The 23294-nt window shown below is 37.9% G+C and overlaps 1 protein-coding gene across 2 annotated transcripts in view; it reads left to right on the forward strand.

The window, feature by feature from the left end:
* The window catches only part of LOC136871609 (uncharacterized), a 161608-nt gene extending 138862 nt beyond the window's left edge, over window positions 1–22746 (forward strand). For both annotated transcript variants that reach the window (XM_067145064.2, XM_067145065.2), the window contains exons 9-11: window positions 1983–2197; window positions 11292–11976; window positions 22548–22746. In XM_067145064.2, the coding sequence (XP_067001165.2) occupies window positions 1983–2197; window positions 11292–11976; window positions 22548–22626 (979 nt within the window). In that variant the 3' untranslated portion in view covers window positions 22627–22746. The remainder of the gene's footprint in view (window positions 1–1982; window positions 2198–11291; window positions 11977–22547) is intronic.
* The last annotated feature ends 548 nt before the right edge of the window (window positions 22747–23294 follow it).

The raw sequence follows: 23294 nt of genomic DNA on the forward strand, positions 1-23294 counted from the left end.
TTTGGAATCTACTTTAAAAATAAACATTTTTTTCTCAATTTGAGAGAAGACTGTTTCTCATATGTACAGTTCTATGTTGCATGGTCATCTTAGCTCCAAAAGGCAATAACATAAACGTGGTTTACAAAGAATATCCGGGGTAAATGAAACTCAATTTGTCAGTGAATGTTTATACTTTAAGGATTTTCAGATAATGTCTTAGTACAGTACCGAGGAATGACTACTTTTATTATTTTACGAAATCCACGTGAGCAAAGCCGCGGGTAACTGCTAGTATGTTATAAAATTGTTACGGAAATATGGTGGATCACAGAGGTGAAAGAAGGTGCCGGCATGAATGGGTTGATATACTAAAATTGAAAGATTGAATTAAAACTTTAAAATTGGCAGTTTTTATTTCTTTCCATGACGTTTCCTTTTTTTTTTTTTTTTTTTTTTTTCAAATCTTAATATTTTGTCAAGTAATTAACAATCTGTTACAAAAGTTAGCTCATAAGCTTGAAAAATACTTTTAGAGAGGTCTAAAATAATCAGATAAAAGTTTTATAGGCTGAGCTTGAAGCACCCAATTACAGTTTTTACCTGAGCACAACTGCTCCCAATTTCCTTTACACCATTAGTGAGAGCATCTTTGCTCTACAAATTTACACTTAGGAAACTATTTCCAAAAATTCACACTTTCCAGGCCTATCAAAGGCACAACCTACATTTAACAAAATTAAACAGTATACTCTGTCTTAAATGCTCAACAGTCTGATATCTTTAACATGAAATTAATAGAGTTTAACAGGGTTAACAAGTACCCATTTTACAAGGCCTTTGGTAAAAACAAAAGGTAAATTTACTGGCCCCAAAAACCAAAATGGTGAGGAGGTGAACACTTGCGCTCCTTAAAATTTACATTAAATGCATAAAACTGTATTTGGGCTTATGGCCTGATGTTACAGAGACTAAGCCTATACTTCGGAGGTGACTAGATGGAGAAAAACATTTAAGTTACAGGAAATTACAGGATAGAAAAGGTTCTAAAATTATAGTCACTTCAAAATCAAGTTGAGAGAGAATACGAGAGGGTACCTCACTCTCTATTCCCTGATTTTGGTTAAGTCCTTTCAGCCTGATTGAGATTTACATTTAAAGTTTGAAATTTACATTTTAGAAAATGAAGTTACATTACTATAGATTTGAAACCTTCCTCTCAAGCTAGCTTTGAAAGACTATCACATTTTAAACTGGATCTGCCATTACCTTGAGCTGGTGGAACTCCCAAAGAGGCAGCCCCCACCTCTGTTACAAACACACTCTAGACTGGAGCAATCACTAAGACAACCTGGTTGAAAAAGTGCCAGCTTTTATAGCAGAGGAGAAGGTTCCAGTAAACTCTGGGCCAAGGGCCCGACACACCCCCAATTCTCATTGGATAATAAAATAAATATTAAAATGTTGTCATTGGTGAATAAATAAATGTACAAAATTTTTGATTTGCCAACGCCTTAAGTTGGTGGGAAGAGTCAAAAGTGTTGATAACTTTCGAACATCAAAACAAACTCTAAACATTCCAGTTTAGGAAACCTTTGCCTACAAAATTTATCTAGAATTTTAATAGTTCATCTTTACACCAGAGGCCACAACATAAGTTTATAGTAGCAACATCTGTTGAGAAATGTTCAAACTTCTTGTACTAGTTGTTGCAAGGTTTATATTTCATATGGCATTCTCCAAGGTGCTTAATTTAAATGCACGGGGTGGGTGTACCTCCGGTACAAAAATTATTAACATGTAGATCCGGTACAAAAGCTATTAACATGTAGATCCAATACACATTGTATGAAGTCTTAAGAAAAATACTTTAATTAACTCATTTCTTTTTATGACTGGATTAAAATTTGAGTGATACATGGAAAGTTTGAATAATGGCTTAGATCTCTGCCAACTGATAAACTTCAGAAACCACTGCTCTAATTCACATTTCTTTCTTCCAGGATGAAGGATGACGAGCCATATGAACAGACACCCAGAGTTACAGAAATATATCCACATGATCCTGCTGTCATTTATGAACCAGACTTAATAACAGCTTCTTACATTCCACCAAAATCTCCCGGAGCAGATTCGTCTACAGATGATGTTTTGGAGGGAAGGAGTTCCATTGCTGCTCAGCTGGACACTGTACCTAAATATGGACCACCAACTGGATGTAAGTACTTAAATGATATACAGGATTATCACAATGCTATTCAATTTGATGCTATATGGAAGAAAATAAGAAATTAGGGTTTAATAGTAGATATTGCACTACAATTTACTTAACAAGGCATCCAACAATCATATCATATGGTAACTAGAAATTTAGCACAATGGAAGACTCCTAGCAGTGGTGAATGATACAGTAAAATTTAGTGTGGAATAATAATGGTTCAGTGTGGCTTGTATTGTAGGCCTACATACTGCATGAGTATTTATATTTTAAGTTTGTAAATAAATTACCCTTTGTATTGTACAGGTATTGTTGAGCATTGATGAATCAGTACCTATGGTGAAAGAAGGCTTTAAAGAATTTTGTACATTATTGGCAGCAAATTAGGGATTGAAAAGCATGTTCAGTGTATGGGTTTGATTTCCTATTGGGAAGACAAAAAGAAATAACAGAAACAAGACTTCTAATTCTGAGGAGGCACACAGCTCCGAAGTTCACTCAGCCGACACCAAAGACGAGTACCAGGTTAATTCCTGTGGTCAAAGGCAGCCAGGCATACAGCTAAGCTAACTACTTTATGTCATGTAGTGCTGAGGTTACAGATATCGAGAACCTTTACATTCCACTCCTCTAAAAGCCTTTATGGGCTATACAAAGATGACTTTGCTTTGCAACTAGTAACAAAATAAGTTTTCAGTTCTAAAAATCATAAAGAATTATCTTTAATTTCCTGTAAGACTCTATAAAATATGCTTACATATCATTCACCTTAGGTAACATCAGATGCTAAAGTTTTCAAGATATAGTGTAATCTCCATATAATGATTATTTATACAACAATATTCTCATCCGTAATGATAAAGCATTCCATTCCCGGCATGAATTCCATTAAATCAATGTAAAATTCCTCTTGATTTAACGATACTCTCGTTAACGATATATATCTCTCCATTACGATTGCCTTTTCAAACCCCAGAGATGTCCTTTCCTCTTGGTATTATGACAATCCAAGTACAGAAGTAATTAGGAATATCTGTTACTGGCACATAAAAATTGAATCTTATTGTGTAAGCATAGCAAGGAAGTGTGTTTATAACTGTGTATTTAACAGGGTGGGTTTGTTGAGCAACTTTTGGAACTTGGCAGCTATGAAAATCCAGAAAGAACTAGGTAGTGTGCATACCAGAAGGATGTAAATGGCAATTCTGCAGCTATCAGACAGCTGCTTAAAACTAAAACAGCCCTTTCTTGTTTTGATGCATTTTCATATATTCCAACTATAGCAGAGAATGTCTATGCAATTAGATCTTTGTGTGTTTCTCTGTCTATGAGGGGGAATGTGAAATAAACTGTCATTTCAGATTTCTCTAAGTACAGTAGTTTACAGTTGTGGAGTGCTGCATAGTGTGAATAACAATTATATTACGTGTGAGAAATTAATTTTTTTTTTACAAGATGTTTTACGTTGCACCATCACAGATAGGTCTTATGGCAACAATGGGATAGGAAAGGCCTAGGAGTTGGAAGGAAGTGACCATGGCCTTAATTAAGGTACAGTCCCAGCATTTACCTGGTGTAAAAATGGAAAACGACCAGCTGTGAGCTTGCATCCGGGAGATAGTGGGTTCCAACCCCACTGCCGACAGCCCTGAAGATGGTTTTCCGTTTTCACACCAGGCAAATACTTAGGCTGTACCTTAATTAAGGCTATGACCGCTTCATTCCCACTCCTAGGCCTTTCCTATCCCATCGTTGCAATAGGATCTATCCGTATCTCATATTACGATCTCCTCTGTGTCAATGCTACTTATTTTGAAATTAACTATCAGTCTCACAATCTTCCATTGCTTTTTTTACTCTCTACAGCCGATCTATTTTCCTTTATTTGCCTCACACCAACCACTGACAGCAATTCACTACAATAGCTTAATGCAGACAGCTCTTTAACTTAGCCTGTATCTTCTCAAATACTCTACAATTATATTGTCCATCTACTTATATCATGTAATATTGTCAATACTTTCAAGTATGTTGCCTCCAGATTATGGATAAGATATTCAAAAAGTACCCAACTCTCACACCTGTAAAACATCCTGAGAAATAACTTAGCCCAAACATTAGAAATAGTCCTACTATTCTAGTTTTATATCATAACAGGCATTCAGTCTAATTGAGTCACTTCTCAACTAGCATCACTTTTACCGTAGAAACTTTTTAATATCATACTTGCAACAATTTTCTTCAAGTTTTACATTTAGCTCAGAATTTTTCACACACTTTAACCTACAACTATATCATTGAGAATAATACAAAATATTTACAATATTTTCTCTTAATGTGAACAGAAAGATCCAAGGTCCATTGTAGTATCAGAGTTGTAAATGTACATTTAAAATCTTCATTGAGTAATCTCTTTTTGAGATGATATTATTATTATTATTATTATTATTATTATTATTATTATTATTATTATCATCTATATATTTAAAACAATAGGCTGATTTCTGTTGCATCGAGTCTGAGAGAGTGGCTGAACTGATTGATGATTCTGATGAAAGCTCTTGGCCTATAGATTTGCAGAGTGTCTTTAAAAGCATAAAAATTTCTTGCTGTATATTTTCAAATTATAAAAGAAAAATAGCATTCTGATTGGCTATTTGGTTCACCAATACTTCAAGCCCACCTGAACCGTGAGAGCGCTGAGCAGCAAGCATCATAGGGGAAGTGGAAGAGGAGTAGGCACGCATGCTCAGTCAGTGTCTTACTGGTCAACTGTACTGTACTTCATGGACAGGAGTCCACTGTTCTACTACCCAGCTGTTGAACAGTGCACATTACATTCAAAATTCCTCTAAATTTAAATGAGAGTTCGGTATCTGTATTGAAATTAAATTCCAAAGCAGCTGACAATATTTGATAAGCACGTTTCAATAAGAGATAAAGCCCCAATGGCAAATAGTGATTCGTTAATGTGTGAAATTTGTCTTCTAAATTATATCATAGGTAATGACATTCCATTCCTTCTGGTGCAAAAATTATTGTTCTTGAGGGAGATTTCATAAAGGTTTTGCCTGTTTTGCTGCACGCTTATCGCCAAACAATTATTATAATTATATTAAACAGTCTCCTCTTCGACCCTTCTTCAAAACATGCCACTTATATAATAACATACGTGGAAAACCAAGTAAAATAAAATTCACTAACTTTTTGCAAAAAATCCATAACAGTGACTACTCCTCTGTAGATGGTGACGGATCAAATGTTACAGAACTACAAACCAGAATTTTAGCACATGATATTGTGATTTAAATTTATAGCAAGACGTTCACTTCTGAAAGAGATGATGTCATTTTCTTGAAAGTTACCATTCTTAAATTATTTGAAAGTCATTGGGCTTATAACTGGTAGTTCAAAACCATACACTAGCGTCAACAAATTAATACCGAAGATGAAAGCTAGCTACTTCATTTTTTTGCATAATTCTTTGATTCATTCGAATTAATGTTTTGCCTACACATATTTATATTCCAAAGAATTAGAGCCATAGTTATGGCTTACATATCAGAACATTTCCCAACGGCTCCAAAACAGAACCAAATTAGGGCCTAATTCTAAGAAGTATGTATGAAAATGGTTTAGATTTGGAAATAGTAAGTGGAGATAAAACTGGACAGAGAGCTCTAATCCCTCAAATTGACTAAACGACATCTGATAAACATGTAGGTCACCTCAGCCAGTTTTCAGCCATGGCCAGTTAAATGTTGCAATGTCCAGAGAGTGATATTTTAAAGTTTCAATAGTGCCAAAATGTACGAATTTTACAAGGAATGCAATGAGCAAGTGGCTGCATAATTTGGGTCACGTAGCTATCAGCTTGCACTCGGGAGATAGTGGGTTCGAACGCCACTGTCGTGGTTTCCCATTTTCACACCAGGCAAAAACTGCAGCTGTGTTTTAATGAAGGCCACAGGTGCTTCCTTCCCACTTCTAATAATTTCCTATCCCATCATTGCGGTAATACCTATCTGTGTCCGTACGACATAAAGAAAATTGTAAAAACTAAAGTACAAAAATGTCGTATATAAGGAAATTTTTCAATAGATATTTACGCCATTGACCGTCATGTCTCGGCGGGTTTCAGCTAATTATTATTATTATTATTATTATTATTATTATTACTCTTTTATGACCGCATAGAATCACTTTAGTCAGTCCATCTTTCAGGTCACTTTGAAGAGATTGTTCGGGCTTTGCGGTCCTCCCAGTACTTTTTCAGACGCTCCAATCTTCGTGCCCTTTCCTTGGTTGAAAATATGTGCGTTGTTGGTTTGTTTCGTGTAAGAGTAAAGGGGAGGTTTGTATTTTTGAGTTCTGTATTCAATTTTATCTTATTTGTGGTGTCTTCTGTTGTAAGACCTATTTCCTTCAGATCCTTTCTTACTTCTCTGATCCATTTACATCCTATTGTGGTATTTTTTAAGATGAGATTGTGTTGTACTAGTTGTTTCAGAAGTCTTGAATTCTGCATTTTCATGATCTGTCCAAAGAATCTCAGCCTCCTCTTACGCATAGTATCTGTAATGGGTTCTAGCTCTTTGTACACGACTTTGTTAGGTATTATCCGCCACTGTCCATCTTTCTGGTATTTTTTGTTGATGCAGGTTCTTCTAATACTACTTTCAATTTTCTGAAGTCTGTCAGTCTTTGATTGTTTATTCAGGTGAAAAAGTATTTCTGCTGCATATGTAGCTTCCGGTTTTATAACTGTGTTGTAGTGTTTTATTTTTGCATTTATTGATAGACATTTCTTTTTGTAGATATCCCATGTTAATTTTTGTGCTTTAGCTAATCTATTTCTTGTTTGGATTGAGATTTTTTCATTTAGGTTATGTTTTATTACCTCTCCAAGATACTTAAATTGAGTTACTATTTTGATTTTATTACCATTTATGGGAACTTCTTTTGGTTTCTGGGACATAATTTCTGTTTTTCAAATGATATTTTGAGGCCAATTTTTTTTTGCAATATTTTGAAGTTCTGATATCTGGGTTTTTGCTTCTTTTATGTCCACTGCTAGTAATGCTAAATTGTTGGAGAAACCCAGGCAATTTGTTTTGATTTTTTGTCCAATCTTTATTTTTGGTGATTTTTTCTAAACCATTCCCTCATTACCATTTCTAGAGCACAATTAAATAATAGTGGTGAGAACCCACCTCCCTGCCATAATCAGTTTTAATATCAATCGACTCTAATGTTTCACCCATAAACTTCACTTTTGATTTGGTGTTTGTGAGAGTCAATTTTATCATGTTTATTAATTTGGGTTGTAGTCTAAGGTGTCTTAAAATTTTAAACAGAGATTCTCTATGGATGCAATCGAAAGCTTTCTTGAAATCTACAAATGTTATCACCATATCTCTGTTTCTTCTCCTGTTATAGTCCATTATCAACTTAAGACTCATGATCTGATCAGGACAGCTCCTCTAGGGTCTGAAACCTTCTTGATATTCTCCTAGTTCTTTCTCAAGTTGTAAACTTATCCTATTAAGGATGATTATTGAAAATATTTTGTAAGTTATGTCTAGGAATGAGATTCCCCTGTAGTTATTAGGGTCAGTTTTGTCTCCTTTTGTGTGCAGTGGGTGAATAAGGGCTGTTGTCCAGTGTTCCGGCAGTTCTTCTTTAATCCAGATAGAGACAAGTTGTTGATGGAGGGCAACTTTGCTGATCTTCCGGCATATTTTCAGATTTCTGCAAAGGTCTGATCTTCTCCTGGCGCTTTGTAGTTTTTTAATTTATTCAGAGCTTGGTAGACCTCCTTTATTGTGGGGGGAACAGCTGATGTTCTCTGGCAGTGTTTTTATTGGGGTGTTGGTGTTCAAATGAAGGAGTTCTGTAGGTTCTTCCTCACAATTTAGAATCTTGTTGAAATATTTACCCAGAATTTTTGCATTGTCTTTATTGTTATGAGCCAGCTTACCATTTTCATCCTTCATCAGTAGAGTTGGGGGTTCATATTTTTGGAGCTGTTTTAATGTTTTGTAGTAGTCCCTTGATTGAGTTTTATTGAATACTTCTTCAATTAATTGCAGTGTGTCCTTATGATACTGTCCTGTTATTCTTCTTAAGACTTGGGTAGTTTCTTTTCTCTGTTTTACTAGATTTTGATAGGATATTTCTGATTTTTGGAACTGATGTAATAGCCATGCCTGATGTCTTTTCTCCTCTGTTTCATCACATTCACTGTTCCATCACTGGTGTTTTTTAGTGGTTTAATTGGAGCCAGGTCTTCTGCAATTTGTTTAAGGTTGTGTACTAAGTCTTCAAGTTTATCTGTGATTTTGATTTTTTCAGTTGCTTTTTGGTCATTTTCATTGTTGATTAGCTGGGTAGGATCTATTTTCCTTTCAGTTTCAGGGGCTTGTTTTTGTTGTCTCCTCTGGGGAGTGAGTAAATTTTCATTTTAACTACGTAGTGATCTGAACCTGTGTCTACTCCTCAAAGGACTATGACATTATAGATCTCTTGGTTGTGGTATTTGTCCATGCAGATGTGATCCAGTTCATTCTCCTTTAGTGCAGTCAGCGTGTTTTCACGTTTTGAATTTTTGAGGTTTTCTCTTAAAACATGTAGATTTTGAAATTAAGTTATGGTTTCTACACAGGTCAGCTAGTCTCGCTGTCCATTTGTATTTGTTTTCTTGTGTGCTGGCCATTTTTTGATGATGTCACGGTATTTTCTTTCTCTGCCTAGTTGACCGTTGAAGTTGCCTATTAATAATTTTACATGGTGTTTGGGGATGTTATCTATGCTCTGATCCAATACGTCCCAAAATTCTTCTGTTTCCTCATGGTCTTTTGAGGAGTTGTTTCTATCATTAGTGGGAGCATGTGCATTTATTATACAACCTGTGTCTGAAAAGTTCGGTGAATGGTTTCCTAGTTTGTACACCGTGCTAGTTTGGACGATGCGCTCGTGCACACGCATTGCAAGAAATTACACCAAATGCCCCTAATGGTCAACTCAATACAGTTAAACGGTTGTTCGACTTGTTGGCTGAATGGTCAGCGTACTGGCCTTCGGTTCAGAGGGTCTCAGGTTCGATTCCCAGCCCAGTCGTGGATTTTAACCTTAATTGGTTAATTCCAATGGCTCGGGAGCTGGTTGTGTGTGGCGTATTCAACATTAGAAATCATCCTAGGTAGGGCCCTCATCTTCACAGACATGCAGGTCGCCTAATAGGCCGTTTACTAGAAAAAGACCTCCACCAGGCCTCTCCGGAGGCCATACGCCATTATATAGTTAAACAGAGTTGAACGCTGCAACACATCGCACGGAATCAGTGTGAGGACTGACTCATGTCATTGTTCAATGGAGTGCAAAACAGAGCAATGCGTTAACATGACGTTTTGCTTCCACCTAGGCAAAACGGCAACGGAAACACACGCAATGTTAGTGCAAGTTTACCATGCTCAAGCAGTGAATAAAAAGTGAATTTTTGACTGGTTTAAATGCTTTCAAGGTGTAAAGGAAGGTGTTGAGGACGAGGCGCATTCGGGTCGACCAACCACAAGCACATCTCCAGACAACCTCGAACGAGTGCGACAGATGCTTGCGAATGATCGGTGACTGTCCTTACGAATGATAGCAGATGAAGTGGGTGTAGGCAATGACAGTGAAGGATCATTGTTCACGAACATTTGAAAAAGTGGAAGATTTGTGCCCGGTTTGTAATGCACAAGCTGACAGACGAGCAGAAGCAAACTCAGATGGAAATGTCGGGAGATTTCATTGACGTTTGTGACCAAAATCCAGAGGTATTGAAAACCATCATTACAGGAGACGAGTCGTGGTGCTACCAGTATGATCCAGAGACCAAGAGACAATCAATGGCATGCTGTTCAGCGTCCTCTCCGCCTCCCAAGAAAAGTCGGCGCACAAAGTCCAAGATTAAGACAATGCTGATTGACTTTTTCAACAGCAATTGTGTCATTCATCTTGAATTTCTACCCCAGGGTACAACCTGTCAACGCAGGATTCTATGAGGGAGTTTTGAAACGGCTACTGCAACGCATTAACGGGTTTGGCCTGAACTGTATTGGAGTGGACAGTGGACGCTCCTCCAAGACAATGCCCGTCCGCACACTGCTACCCCCATGACCCAGTTTCTCGCTGAACGCCAGGTGACTGTTCTTCCACACCCTCTGTATTTTCCGGATTTGGTGCTGGCAGATTTTTCTTTGTTCCCCCGTCTTAAATTAGCCATGAAAGGCCACTGGTTCAACAGTGTAGCAGGTATCCGTCAATGTGTGACAAGAGTTCTCCGGGAGATTCCAAAAGAAGCATTTCCTGCCAGCTTCCAGCAGCTTTACAGTTGCTGTCAAAAGTGTGTTGTAGTTAACGGAGTAAAGGAGTTTTGTGTGTAACTTACATTGTCTTTATTTCATGAGACATTCACCAAACTTTTCAGACACAGGTTGTAGTATAGATTTTATTAGATGCCTTTAAGGGGAGCGTTGAGAGTCGTGGAGACTGTGATTTGAATTCTTGAACTGAGTTTATTATTTTAAGGCTGACCAAATATCCTGTTCCAAATTGTGGGACATTCTTCATCACTCTCTTCCCGGATATACCTTTATAAAGATTTTTTTTTTTTTTCTAGTTGCTTTACGTCACACCAACACAGATAGGTCTTATGGCGACGATGGGATAGGAAAGGGCTAGGAGTGGGAAGGAAGCGGCCGTGGCCTTAATTAAGGTACAGCCCCAGCATTAGCCTGGTGTGAAAATGGGAAACCAAGGAAAACCATTTTCAGGGCTGCCGACAGTGGGGTTCGAACCTACTATCTCCCGAATACTGAATACTGGCCGCACTTAAGCGACTGCAGCTATCGAGCTCAGTTTTATAAAGACTGTACCCTTGAGATTCCAAGGCATCCTCATCAGTGTTTCTAATTTCCTGTAATCCCATGAAAAGAATTTTGTGTTGTTCCATTATGTCGTGATCAATTTTAGTTTACCGGTTTGCATGAGTGAGTTTATATTGTGAGTTTATTTTATTATTAATTTTTTTTTTCCTTTCTGTTTTATGCAGTTGGTGCTGCCATACACTTCTTTGGAAAAAAACAAAATCAGAGAGGTTTTGAAGATCTTGATTTGGTGGTTGAGGAAGAGGATGAAATAAGTCAAAGTAGAAAATCTATAGAGAATAGGCAAATACCTTATAAGAATTTACCAGGTACAGAGGAAGAAATAGACACTTCAAAAGCTCTGTACATGCCACAAAACAGTATGTCATCCATGTCTTTCAACACTCCACATGTGAATAAGCATTATGAAGATGAGCCTTCAGGTTTTACGAACTTGGCCTATACTGATGATGAAACAATGCAAGAGAGAAAAAAGATATCTCCAAAGATTTCTTCAGCGGAAAATATCACTGGTGTATCTGTACACTTTGACGATAAGCCCAAAGGTTATGATAACCTCTCCTACAATAAAACGGAAGATGAGATAAGTGAACAAACACCAAGACAGCCCTTCCATGAAAATGGCATGGTTAGTCTTTTCCATGATAAACAAAGGTCTTTGAATCAGCCAGCTACAGAAGAGGAAGAAGAAGAAGAAGATGAGGAAAAAGAACAGTATCCAACAGACAACACCTCAGGCAGAGATTTACAAAATTCCAGTGCTTTAGCATCAGTAAGTGAATCAAAGGAAGATGACACAACTGAATTAAATGAAAGAGAAAATGTAGAAGGACCAAGAAATTCCAATGGGTAAGCACTGGCATATATTGTAAAATGAGTTCTTTTGAATTAGGGAAGTTTCTGGTACCATATACATGCACAGTTATACAAGTTTCAAGGTTGTATTTATAGGTGTTATTTCAAACCCAGACATCTAACTCGGTGCCTTCTTATCCAGATTTATAAAATAATCTGGAAAAAAATTTAGGCTTTTTCTACTAATTTAAGAAAAAATATTAAATATCCTGTTTATATGAACCTTCATTTTTAACGTAACAAAATATGTCTACAAGAAATATTTTTCTTTACAAAAGATGACAACTGCATTGAATTAAATGCTTCAATTCTTCTATCATTTCATAATATTCTTCATCGAACACATGGTCTTGTTTGATAATGGGATTTGTACTTTTCCTTCATTACAGGGAATTTTCCCTAAATAATCCCACACTGGTGCTGCCTCGACACAACTGGCATAATGAGTGTGCACAATTATATGGTACCGGTATATACACAAAAACCTGATTTTTTCCTTGAACTACCTCAGTATTATCTGTAAATACTTTTATTGTAGATAGTTGGAGATAATTGATCTTAATTATACAGTAAAACTCAGGAAAAGTACTCTTCAGGGAATGAAGTGTAAACAGCAAATAAATTGGAATTGTGTATTAAAGCAGAAGACAATCAAATGTAAGTACAGTATAACAGGTATAGAAAGTACTGTTGAATTTTTGGACTGATGAAGCCAAATCTCAAAGTTTCACACATTTTACTTTCCTCTCCTACATCCCCCCAAAGCTGCAAATGCAGTGACTGAATCACAATCCTCTTTTATTGTTCTTAACAAATGCCTAACGAATCAGCAAGTTGCTTCAGATTAAGAATTTTTTTTCCATCATACTTCTTTAAGATTTCTAACTTATCCAACAAAGAAAGTGCTTTTCATTTAACACTTGTTTTAATTACATGAACACAAAACAACAACCACTACAGTTAAACCTCATTAAGACGTTTCAGCAGGGGACAAGGAAAAGAATGTGTTAAGCGAGAAAACATACTACTGAAGATACGAATAAAAACTATCCAACAGAGGTATGGAAACACTAGATACAATTTTTCTGATATGGCATTCTACGTCATGTATCTGTGGGTACAGTGAAAATTATATCTACAATTTCTAAAGATGAGAGGGAAGTACTGAAAGGTGTGAAAAACACGAAAGAACCTTTTCCACTGAGGCTTATAAAATAACAAGTGTACTGAAAGGTGTAAAAATCACTGAAAACATGTGCACCGGGGCCAATAAAAGTATCGGAAGTAGTATTGCAGATCACACTCTTTCTAAAACAAATGTTAGTAGAAGCCTTTTATTTTGGAGCAATGGGTTATTAAGCATTATTTCCTAGTAAGACTTTTACACAATGAATTGGAGGTTACACTCGACCATGTGCAACCAGGAGGAATGACTTTGGCCGCCATTTTAAAGTCGACAAAACTTCGACCAACTCGAGTGATCAAGACAAAACTCAAAGGTTCAAGTTCAACATTTGCGACCTCTACACGCTTAAAGATGCGGATGCCAGTCCACTTTCTTATGGATTTTAATTTTGTGTTCATTAGTAAGGAATTTTAAGACTTTGTCCATATCCATAACTAGGGTATCACATGATAAATATGCATCACGCTAGTCACTTTCACATGATTATGTTCCTAATCCAGATATAGGGTACCGTATCACGCGACAAATATTCTATACACTTCGCTGTATCACTCAACATAAAATCAATTTCTAACTTCTGAATGGAATGCGATATAAAAGCACAAACAGACTCACACTGTTATGCAACCATCACGCTGCTAACTGGCAAACAAAACTGAACATTCCTGAGGCTAACTGCTTGCTGCCTGAAGGTGCAACTTATCTGTGAAGTTCAGGAATTCGAGGCCTTTTCCTGTAATCATGTAACTGTGGCAATGGCTATTACCTGAGTTGGAAATGAAGTTGCTTTCACAAGGGATGACAAATAACATTTTCAAGGCTAGGAAAAATGTGGTCGTACTAAGCGGTAATAGCAAAAAATCGTGATATGATAAGCAAGTTATTTTTATATAGATTCAATACAACGAGAAGCGGTACTTCAAATTTACAACGTGCTAAGTGGAAAAACGTGTTAATGAGGAACACACTAATGAGGTTTCACTGTATTATTCTGTACAAGGGTACAGGCTTAAAGTGCGGAGGTAACGGGACCAATACTTTGCAAATCCAACAAGCACAGTACATGACCCTAGCGAGAACAAGTAACAAAAATGTATCCTTTTTTTCCAAGCATCGCTGCAAATGACTGGAAAGTATTCCACAATGGAACCATAAAAAAATCAAGATTTGAAGCAGTATACAAGGTCAATTTTAAAGGTTTTATAAAGAAGATAAACAGGGAACTGGGGAAAAAACCGTATCATGCGGGATAGTGTTTTAAGCAAGCGTGTATTATCAGGGTTTCGCTGTATTTCAGTAAGTTGGAGTAAACTGAAAATAATATGGATAGTTAACTTGCAATTGCCCACCATCCTGATTTTCCTGCCAACATTCAGCAACTGACTGAAGCTGCTATCTAAGAGTTGGAAAATATGCCCCTAAATAAGGTGGACTTTTTGATGCTGAGTACACCTCCTCATGTTCAAGCCTCTGGGCCCAAGGTCGCCGTACACAGAATTGATCTGCAAGATAGTGAACGATAATTTTGTGTTCACATTACCAACTTTGTGCTTTTGCTTTTGTTGCGCTTCTGTTGCTTTTGCACAGCTAACTGCAATGAACAATACAAAAAGCAATCAATAACCCATGATCTGGATTTAGGACTGTCGCCCAGGTGGCAGATTACCTATCAGTTGTTAACCTAGACTTTTCTTAAATGATATCAAAATTGGCCCTGATAAAATTGAACAAGTGAAACAGTTTTGCTACCTAGGAACCCTAATCACCAATGATAATCGGAGCATATCAGAAGTCACGAAAAAGAATAGCAATGGCAAAGAGAGCCTTCCAAGATAGAAGGCATCTGCTGGCCAACATATAGATATCCAAACATGGAAGGCCTTTGGAAAAACCTCTGTATGGAGCAGGCTTCTGAATGGTTGCAAAAGCTGGACATTAAGAGAGTAGGAAAAGAGAAAACTAGAGGCAGTTGAAATGTGGATCTGGGGGAGAATGCAGTGGATAAGTGGACTGAAATGAAGAGCAATACCAAAGTCCTTGGAGAGATAGGAGAAAAACAGGGTCTGGTAACTGAAATTGAAAAACGGAAAATAAATTTTATTGGTCACATTCTGTGGCATGAAGAGTTCCTTTGTAACATCACTGAAGGAAAAATTGCAGGGAAAAGAGGAAAACCCAGTGTGTTTTATTTCAAGAACCTGCTTCAGGGAGCGAACTGCAGGACCTACACCGAGTTGAAAAGACTGGCTCGATATGACGATGATCAAAGAAGCTGGAAATCCATCGAGCATTTCCCTTGGTAAATTATTCCAATCCCTAATTTGTCCTCCTATAAAATAATACTTGTCTCAATTAGTCCTCTTCAATTCATACTTTATCTTCTTATTATGTTCTGTCATATTTTTAAAAACACTGTTCAGGCTTATTCGTCCACTAATGTCGCTCTACACCATCTTTCCTCTGACAGTTGGAATGTACCACTTACATTAAATAAACAAAAGTAAACTTCCACCTGTTTGATACAATATATTTGCTTTAAGCAAATTCATTATGTATTTGTAGTACCGGTACATGTTTCGTTCCTTAGAAACATCTTCAGCTTTTAGACAGAAAGCCGCATCAGATGCCGCTAGACCCCTCCAAAGACACAGTAGGTTACCGACATAAGGTTTTGGGGAAGATTTTTCATAATAATAATAACAATAATAATAATAATAAGACAGCAGTCAGCTTTAAGAGGATCCTGTAATAAACAAAATTCAATGTGCTAGGTCGGGCTCATCAGTTGGTACCTAGCACACCCACCAAGATGCTGGCTAATGCACACCGTAGAGGCCACTGCGTAGGCTACTTGGAGCCACTGGCAGTGCCAATGCACTATGAGAGACTTTGTCTCTTTACCAAAAATTTGATGCCTGCTTGGCCATCAGATGATATAGATGTCGATTCCCATAGGGAACCTGAAATATTAGTCCCGAGTGAGTACATTTATTTCAGCCAGCGTCTTGGTGGGTGTGCTAGATACCAAATGATGAGCCCGACCTAGCACATGGAGGCAAAACGCTGGCAACCAGGAATGAGTTAGCTAGAAAATTTATAATGTCCAATAACGGCCATTTATATTGGTATTATAAATTTACTCATTCGGGACTAATATTTCAGGTTCCCTATGGGAATCAACATCTATATCATCTCATGGCCAAGCAGGCATCAATTTTTTGGTAAAGAGACGAAGTCTCTCATAGTGCATTGGCACTGCCAGTGGCTCCAAGTAGCCTATGCAGTGGCCTCCACTCTCCTTCAGCTAGCTTACGACCTTTATTACTCATATATTCGTATGCGCGACCCTACCACTTTACAGCAACATTGTCAGACCTTACGTCATGCTCGTTCTTATATCAAGGCTATTAAGAGAAAACTTTGGACTGGTAAATGTACTGAGCTAGCCAACGTTCACGACCCTTGACAATTTTGGACCACTTTCCGTTGTCTGACCAAGACTAACAACTTCTTCCTACATATCCCCTCCCCCACCCACCAGTACAACCACTCTCTGACAAAGACAAAGCCGACTTATTTGCTGATCACTATCGACTAGTCTTTTCTCCCTTCTCTGCTCCAGACCACATCCACCCTCGTGAACCCACCATCACTCAACTGGCCAGCCCTCTCCTTCCAGAACTTCAACCTGCTCAACTGCTCCACAAGAAATCATTCGATAACTTAAACACAAGAAAAATACTGCTCCTGGTCATGATTACATCACGTATCATCACATTAAAAAAGCCCCTCCCCTCTTCATTGATCAACTAAGTCTTCTCTATACCTTCATGTTATATACTGGCTTTTACCCTGATCACCGGGGTAAAGCCAACATCATCCTCTTTTTAAAACCTAATAAACTCCCTTCCAACCTTCGCTCATATCGACCTATTTCCCTATTACCTGTCCTTAGCAAAATTTTCGAAGTCATTCTTAGGAAGCGTTTAGCTTCTTATCTCAGTCCTTAGGTCTCCTTCCCAAATCTCAAATAGGTTTTCGCTCACACCATGCTACCTAAGATATCTATTTCATATTTCCGCTTCTCTTCAATCCTACCTCCGTCCCCGCCGGACCGCTGCCTTGGTGTGCCTGGATGTCGACAGGGCTTTTGACTGTCTGGCATTCCGGCCACCTCTTCAAACTCCGCCACCTCCCGATCCCAATCACTTTTATTCGTTTCTTCAGTAACTTCCTCCACCATCGAACAGCCCAAATTGTCATCCATGGTACCCTATCTTATACTTTCCGCCTGACTTTAGGACTCGCTCAGGGTTCTCCTATTTCTTCCCTATTATATATACATTTTACCTACGATAACCCCCACCCTGATCCCCCCCTCTCTGATTATATAAATATGCCGATGACCTGGCTATCCTTGCCCTTACATCCACTGTTTGAACCCTCACCTGAAAACTCCAGACATACCTCGATACCCTTGTTACCTGGCTTAACTCCTGGCACATCACAGTCAATCCCACTAAAACTCAATTCATTGTTTTGTGCCGTAAATTTCGCCTTTGTCGTCCCCGCCACCACATCCCTCTAATGATGTACAATATCCCACTAACTGAAACTAAACTCCTCAAGTACTTAGGAATAACTTTTCAAAATAATTTTAAATGGCTCCATCACCTCAACTCCGTTTATAAAAAAGCTCTTCACCGTTTCCGAGTCCTCCGTATTCTCACTGGGAATACGTGGGGACTTAGGCCTTCCCAAATCCTTCACATTTACCAAACTTTCATTCGCCCCGTCGTTACTTACGCTTCCCTGATTTGGCTGACTGCTGACCCATTACAATACAAACGTTTGTTTAAGTTAGACCGCCATGCGATACGCATAGCTTATCACCTTCCCTATGATACACCCTCCACCCACTTTCAACCGTTTTACTCCTTCCCTTCCATACTCATTCACATTCACGATCTCCGTTTTAATTATCTTACCAAAGGTCTTCAAAATCATAACCACCTTATCTCCGAAGCGCTTCCCCTATCCCTCCTAGCTACTGCTATCCACCAACGCATTCGTACTCCTCCCACGTCATACTTATTTCCCCCTCCCATCACTTAGCATCTCCCCCCACTACCCTCTCTGGAACTTTACTTCATTTACACTTATAGTACTCGGTTACTCCTGGCACTGGTAATTATAGCCTACTTCTGCTATATTACTGATCTTTAGGCACCACAAGTGCTATCTACCATTTTGCTCTTTTTCTGTGATGTAGTTAATGCTCCATACCCCATTTTCTCTTAATCTTGTCCTGAAGTGCATTTTCTTTTGTATTTATGTGTCTAATGATACTATTTTTGTTTTCTTGGTCTCGATTTAAGCTTCACGGACTATGGCACATACATAATTTTTCTCTTCTAAGTGTTACTATTGTCTTATCGATATTGTGTTCTTGCAAGTGTTAGTGCTACTTACTCGGACTCACGTCAAGCACAGAGTTTCCATTTTCTAAGTTCTCGTTGTTAACAGTGTTTCCAGATATTTTATCAGTGCTGCAAGAGACTGGCACGGACATTCTTGTGTTATTTTACCTTATCCAGTGTATTTTCATCTATTGTATGATACTTTTTGCCCACATCCTGATATTTATTAATTTTCTTGTTCTGCACATAATATCCAGTATAACCATTTCATGTACTCTGTACATATATGTCTGTACTTTGGAATCTCTAATAAACGGTGGGGGCTAGCGAGGGCCAACTATGGCGGGTGTGGTGTGGGATCATCCTGTGGGCCGCTCTGTGGGGTTGCGGTTGCCTCTGCACCAGACACTCTCCCACTTTCTCCTGAAACGTATGTACTACACACTCTCCTTCTCTTTCCCTTAACGCAATTTCTTTACTTCTATCGGCCGAAGAGCTGGTTCAGCTGGTGGCCCAACTTCCCCTCATGGGGACGGAATGAAATAACTTAATGATGATGATGATGGCCTCCACGGTGTGCATTAGCCAACGTCTTGGTGGGTGTGGTACGTACCAACTGATGAGCCCGACCTAGCACATGGAGGCAAAATGCTGGCAACCAGGAATGAGTTAGCTGGAAAATTTATAATGTCCAATAACGGACCATTTATATTGATATTTTAAATTTACTCATTCTTGACTAATATTTCAGGTTCCCTGTGGGAATCAACATCTATATCATAATACTGACCTCGGAAAAGAGCAGCTGAAGAGAACAGTTTTGTAATTAAAATGGAACATCAATATGAAAATTTTTTTAAAAACTTTTTTAATAATGAACAAGTAGGAAAAACATACATATCAAAGACAAACAAAAGTGCTGTATACTAATTTGTTTTAACATCTGTTCAAGTGAATAGAAATTATTTTAAATTAGGTTAGAACATAAGTAGATCCATCTTTCCTTCCCATTTCACCACCCCACTCAACCCTCCTCACATATTTTAATTATTTTTATCTTTTTTTTTTGATTAATATTGTTTTAAGCATAACAAGGTACTTTATAAGATATTTTTAGAAAAAAAGAAAATTCTATGTAATTTCACCTAAGCAATGTTATGTAGCTGAAGATGTTCCCAAGGAATGAAACATGTTCTACAAATAATTAATTTGCTTAAAGCAATTATATAGTATCAAACAGGTGGAAAATTATTTTCATTTGATTTAATATAAATAAGATTTAATATGGGAAATCAAGCAGATTTCTTGCAAATGTACCGCTTAGTCGAGAAGCTTGTCTCCTTATTCCCAAGTCTTCCCAGCCCAAACATTTTTATAACACTACTCTTTTGTTGGAAATCACCCAGAAACAATCATGCTACTTTCTTTTGCATCTTTTCCAGTTCTTCAATCAATTTATCCTGTTAAAGGTCCCCTGTACTGGAACTATACTCTAATTGGGTTCTTATCAGTGACTTATACATCCTCTCCTTACATCCTTCCTACAATCACTAAATATCCTCATAACCTTATTTACAGTCCTGTTCATGTGATTACCCCAATAAAGACCTAAGTACTTACAATCATCCCCATGAGGTACTACCACTCCCGTCTGTTTCTTTTCTCAAACAGTGGGATGATGACTCCTTTAGTCCAGCCTTCAGGTAGTTTTTCTTCTTTCCAAATGGCATTTAGGACTCTAAACAACTATTGCAATCTTTGCACTCCAGCAGCCTTGATCATGTCAGTGCTTACCTCATCTATGCCTGTTGCCTTGGCTTTACTCATGTTCTTTAGTGCATTTTCCACTTCTGTCCATGTCGTAATTTAAATTTTCACCATTATACAATTTTTCAAAATACTGTCCAATCTCATCTCTTAGTCATTCCAATTGATGTTTCCTCTTCTTTCTCCAAGGCTCTTATTCCTTCATAGTTCTTTTTCTTATTTCTCACCATTTGGTACAACAGTTTCTTGTTGTTCTTGCTGTCCTCTACTAGTTTCTGTGCAAATTCAGTCCAAGTTTTCTCTTTCTCATTAGCTTCAGGTCTCTGTACAGCTGAGTTGTTCTAATTTCTCTTCATTCCTTGCAACACCTTTCTGACATTCTCTATCAGTTTCCTCATTTCATTTCTCTCCTTTATGGCCTTGCAGTTAGGGTTGTGCACCTGTAAGCTTGCACTGTCAGCAGCTCTGAAGATGGAATTTTTGTTGTTTCCCCATTTTCACACCATGCGAATGCTAGGGCTGTCCCTTAATTAAGGTTACGGTCGCTTCCTTCCCACTTCTAACCATTTCCTATCCCATCACCACCATAAGACCTATCTGTTTGGGTATGATGTAAAGCAAATTGTTAAAAAAGAAAGAAAGTATTTTTAGTGCACACCCCAATTAGCTGGAAGAAATTAAAGTGAAAATTTGATCAAAATTTTTAAAAAATTGGTAAGTTTTTATGCCGTCCTGATAGAATGAAGAGGGATGTGTGCAGAGCCAGTTGCGCACGAACTCTTCTACACTTACATCGTCATCGAACTGCTGTCCTCTTAGGTCTTGTTTGAGTGGTCCAAACAAATGGTAGTCGCAGGGCAATACATCTGGACTGTACAGACAATGTTCCAGAGGTGTCCATTGAATTTCCTCTACTTTTCCCACGTTAAAGTGGCAGTATGCGGCCTTGCATTGTCATGGAGAAGAATGACATTTCAGATCGGTTGGTGGCATCGCTTGTTATGATACACAGCTATTGCTTCATCCAAAAAGTTACAGTAATAGGCTGCATTAACTGTTCTTTGTTTGTGAAGAAAATCCACGAGCAAAACGCCCACTGAATCCCAGAAAACGGTTGCAAGCACCTTTCCAGCAGATGGCCTTGATCGGACCGGCTTCATCTTTTCGCCGCCACTCCATGCTTGCTTTGACTCTGGGGTGTAATGATGCACCCAAGTTTCATCACAAGTCACAATACAATGCAAGAAATCCTCTCCTTCCTCCTTATAGTCACGCAGGAGTCTCTGACAAACTTCCTGGCTTAAAGTTTTTTGTTCCCAGTTGAGGAAACAAGGAACCCACCTGGCAGATAATTTTCTGAAATGGAGTTCATCTCAGATGATTGTTTGAACACTTCTGAAACTTATTCCTATGGCTATAACAATCTGAAAAATTTTTATTCACTGATCTTCACCAATAATGTCATGAATGGCAATAATATTGTCTGCAGTGATGCTTGTCCACGGTCTCCTTTCATGAGGTTCATTTTCCACAACTTCCTTTCCTGCCACAAATTTTTTAACCCACTCACACACTCGAGTCTGCAAAAATGTTTTTTTTTCCCCTAAACTGTGCATGGAGCCTTCTCAAAATTTCAGAAGGTTTGGTGCCCTTTTTTGTGGGAAATTTGATAATGGATACGTTGTGCAACAGATGTATGCACCTCTTGCTCACTCATGGTGTACTGAAGCAGCCCAGCTCTCTACTGTCGTTTGCGCATGTAAACTCCTTCTCCAGACACCCTCACCAACATCCTGGCGAAGCCTCACCTCAGAATTATTACTAACAGCAGCGGTACGTTCAAATTCCCATTTTTATTTCATCCGTCTTCATAGCTGTCAGAGTAAACAATCTCTCTTGGGTGGAGTTTTAACGAATTTAATTGGATGAGAGATCTTTTACATGCCAGCATTGGATGACATGCAATGTCAAATGGACTTTTTCCACTCTTCTAAAATCCAACTACAGTACCTCTGCTGGGTTTGAACCTGTGATCTTGGGATCCAGATGCCAACACTCTACTACTGATCCACACAGGGAGCTTGTGGCGTTTGATGATATCGAGTTATAAAAATTTGAATTTTACTAAATTTATGAAACCTCACTTCTTAAAGAAAGATTGAAAAATTAAAACATGTATTATTTTATTTCAGATCAATGGCTGAAGATCAGTCATTATATGATATTCCTAAATTTCCAGTGCGAAGACTTTCAGCAGATACCATTCTGTGAGAAGAAAAGACTGTTTCAGGTTTTTGTAAGTGTCCTTTCATCTAAACAGCTCACAAGAACTCTAATCTGAATAAACAACTGTTATGTATATATGTATAAATAAAACAAAATGATTTTGAAGGTTTTATTCATTTCAAAAGCAATAATGATCATCTTATTTTTTTAATGTGTCCTATAATTAGGGCCCGGAAGTTCCTGTCCTAAAAAAACTACCAAATATGCTGTTAAAAATCTCAAAATATGCCAATCAATATTCACTATAAAACTGAAAGAATTGGCAGCACAAAAGATAAGTCAATCATAAATTAATGAACTTACATTATTCCTTAAAGGTTAAATCAGAATGGCCTAATTGACAATGTTCACTGATGAATTACAGTTCAAAAGCATCAATTTGCACATTTTCAGCAGAAAAACTTTGTCTATTGTCCTGCAAAACACTTCTATAACATGAGAAACTTCTCTCTGCATCACAGGAGGTTATTACTTTTTTTTTTTTTTGCTAGTGGCTTTACGTCGCACCGACACAGATAGGTCTTATGGCGACAATGGGAAGGGAAAGGCCCAGGAATTTGAAGGAAGCGGCCGTGGCCTTAATTAAGGTACAGCCCCAGCATTTGCTTGGTATGAAAATGCGAAACCATGAAAAACCATCTTCAAGGCTGCTG

The sequence above is a fragment of the Anabrus simplex genome, chromosome 4 (genome assembly GCF_040414725.1).
Source record: "Anabrus simplex isolate iqAnaSimp1 chromosome 4, ASM4041472v1, whole genome shotgun sequence".
Taxonomy (NCBI): Eukaryota; Metazoa; Arthropoda; class Insecta; order Orthoptera; family Tettigoniidae; genus Anabrus; species Anabrus simplex.